We start from the raw sequence: 2,358 nt of genomic DNA, 5'->3' as shown, positions 1-2,358 counted from the left end.
CTCAATGGGAAAGGAAAGGATTCTGGTTTCAACCGTTGCGTATATTAGCTGCGACGCATGAATCAAGATGCTATGACCAAAAACATTTGATTGACAGATGACCGTTGATATATGATTGGCTGAATTTATGTGTTCAGGCTGACGTAGAACTAACTGGCCTGCAGAAGATAACGAGAAAAAACACAGATTTTAAGACAGGATTTTTTAAAAATCTAAATTTTCTATATTTGGGAACAATATCGTCTGATAAAGAGCACATTTATAAACATGTTTAAGCCAGAATGATTTGAGATTTAAATATGATTTCCCTACAACTTTAAGGAGCTTAAGACAATCCAGTCTGTTTTCATGTGTTGTTCCAAGATGGTGGAAAGACCTACCAAGCGCTACAAGAACAGCACTGTCCAGGTCTATCTTCAGGAAACTCCTAAATACCCATCTCTTCAAAGAACATCTCCTATCCTGGGGGTTAGCGTCCCCCTTGCGGCTGCCTGGAGCTTTATCAAAAATTTATGAAAATTGATTTGTTTTTGTTTGTTTTAATATGGTGTGCAGGAGGTAACAAAAAATCACTGTTTTCCAATGCTGTAAACATTTGTATAATAAATAAATTTAAACAATAATTTGCGTCATAGCCATAGAATCGTCATAACTTGCAACCAGCGCGGCGCGGTGTCAGGCTAACAAACCCGCGGGTGTCTCAGGCCATGGATTCCAAAGGCAAAAAGGAAGATAGCTGATGCTTTCATTATCAATGGGTAAGGATTGCCTGCATGCTTGCTTTGTAATGAGAGGTTGTCAAAAAATAAAAATCTGGAAAGGCGTTTCCAGGGAAGGCTAAATATGCAGCCCACCACCTAGCTGGGAGGGAGAGAAAGGGCAGAACTTCTGGATGAATTAGAGGAGAGCAAAGATAGATCTAAGAAGTGGATTCCATCTCCAAACTCCACTGCTGCTGCTAGTTTGGTTGCAAGCATAGAAAACCATTCATAGATCCAACAGGTGGCGCTCTGATGCAGGGATGAGAAATTTCTTCCATTTTTTCCCCAAATCCTAAAACTATAAATCCCACCGAGGAACGCTGGTGATGGTGGATGTGGGATTTCAGGGTTAGAGAGCTCAGCTCTGATGATGTCACTTCCTGTTTGGTTCCTCATGACTCCATCAGCTCCTCCCATCAGAAACACGTCCACCACAGAAAGAGTCCTTTATCCTGTTTCTATCATTTCATCAATGTAACAGAAAACTACTGCAACAGGCGCAGACTTCCCTGCTTTCTGAGCATAAACCAGGCTTTACCCATAGCCCTGTACTCCTCTGCAACTCTTCCTAACTTCCCTCTATCTCTTTGCTGTCACCGATTCTGACTAGAGATTTTTCCTCTAGATAACTTCTTCTCAAATTGATGATAACGGTAAAATTGTCTCTACTGTAAGACACTTTGGATAAAAGCGTCTGCTAAATGCAAAAACATTAAACCAAACTTTCAATAGTTACAGAGATGAGTATCTGATCAGTTCTTCTGCAAAGTCCTGGGTAGTTTTCATGCTCTCTGTGTTGATGCGTCCTGATGCTGATTACCTGAGTTTCTTTTTGGTGTGCAGGTAGGTGTGGAAGAGGAAGTGAACAGCCAGCTGGAGGCTTTCTTTGGCCATAGGCTGGTAGTCTTGGTGCTTCAGTTTTGTCTGTGAAAAGGTTTTAAATGACGTTTGTGACGTTGAATCATTGCGGTCGTTTCCTACAGCACCGTATTGGACACATACCGCATTGACTGAAGCCAGGGAGAGGACGAAGCTGAAGTAGTCGCTGTTGTAGACGTCCCTGTTTCTCATGAACCTCAGGTTCTCGTCTCTAACCATCTGCAGAGCAAACAAGGAGCAGATCTTACCATCAAGGCCTCCAACCGCTCTGCTTCCAGGGATAAACCTTGGGTTAGATGCGAGCCTCTAAGCTACTTCACCTGGAAGATGCTGGCTGGCATCTTCTCGACAAAGAGGCCCTTCTTCTCGCCCTTGCGGACCAGGCGGGTCAGGAGGGTGAGGCGGTCGTTGTTGGCCCTAGGGGGCCGAGGAGAGGACTGAGGGGACACATCAGGGGAGGAGGGGGCGGACCTGGCAAAAATAAAAAGATTAAGCTGTTTGTTTCCACTTACTGTGTGTAAAAAAAAAAATCTTCTGCTTTAATTGATTGACACAGACACACATCCTGGCAAAAGTATCTCGTAACAAACTGTCTGCTGTAACCTAATCTGCCATCCCTGAATATAATCCAGCAGATTACCTTCATAAACATTAAATTCTTAAAGAACTGTATGAACTAGGGATGCACGATATTGGGATTTTGGCCGATATCCGATAT

At 43.1% G+C, this 2,358-nt stretch overlaps 1 protein-coding gene across 1 annotated transcript in view; it reads right to left on the bottom strand.

Annotated features, from left to right (window-relative positions):
- usp24 (ubiquitin specific peptidase 24) overlaps window positions 1–2,358 on the bottom strand; it is a 70,762-nt gene that overhangs the window by 13,561 nt on the left and 54,843 nt on the right. Inside the window, exons 39-41 of the mRNA XM_015389470.1 lie at window positions 1,961–2,111; window positions 1,764–1,859; window positions 1,582–1,685 (exon numbers count right to left, since the gene is read on the bottom strand). Coding sequence (XP_015244956.1) covers window positions 1,582–1,685; window positions 1,764–1,859; window positions 1,961–2,111 — 351 coding nt within the window. The remainder of the gene's footprint in view (window positions 1–1,581; window positions 1,686–1,763; window positions 1,860–1,960; window positions 2,112–2,358) is intronic.

Source organism: Cyprinodon variegatus, unplaced genomic scaffold (assembly GCF_000732505.1).
Source record: "Cyprinodon variegatus isolate N-32 unplaced genomic scaffold, C_variegatus-1.0 Scaffold461, whole genome shotgun sequence".
Classification (NCBI taxonomy): domain Eukaryota; kingdom Metazoa; phylum Chordata; class Actinopteri; order Cyprinodontiformes; family Cyprinodontidae; genus Cyprinodon; species Cyprinodon variegatus.
Note: the sequence above shows the minus strand (reverse complement) of the source record. Positions and strands in the feature narration are given on the sequence as shown.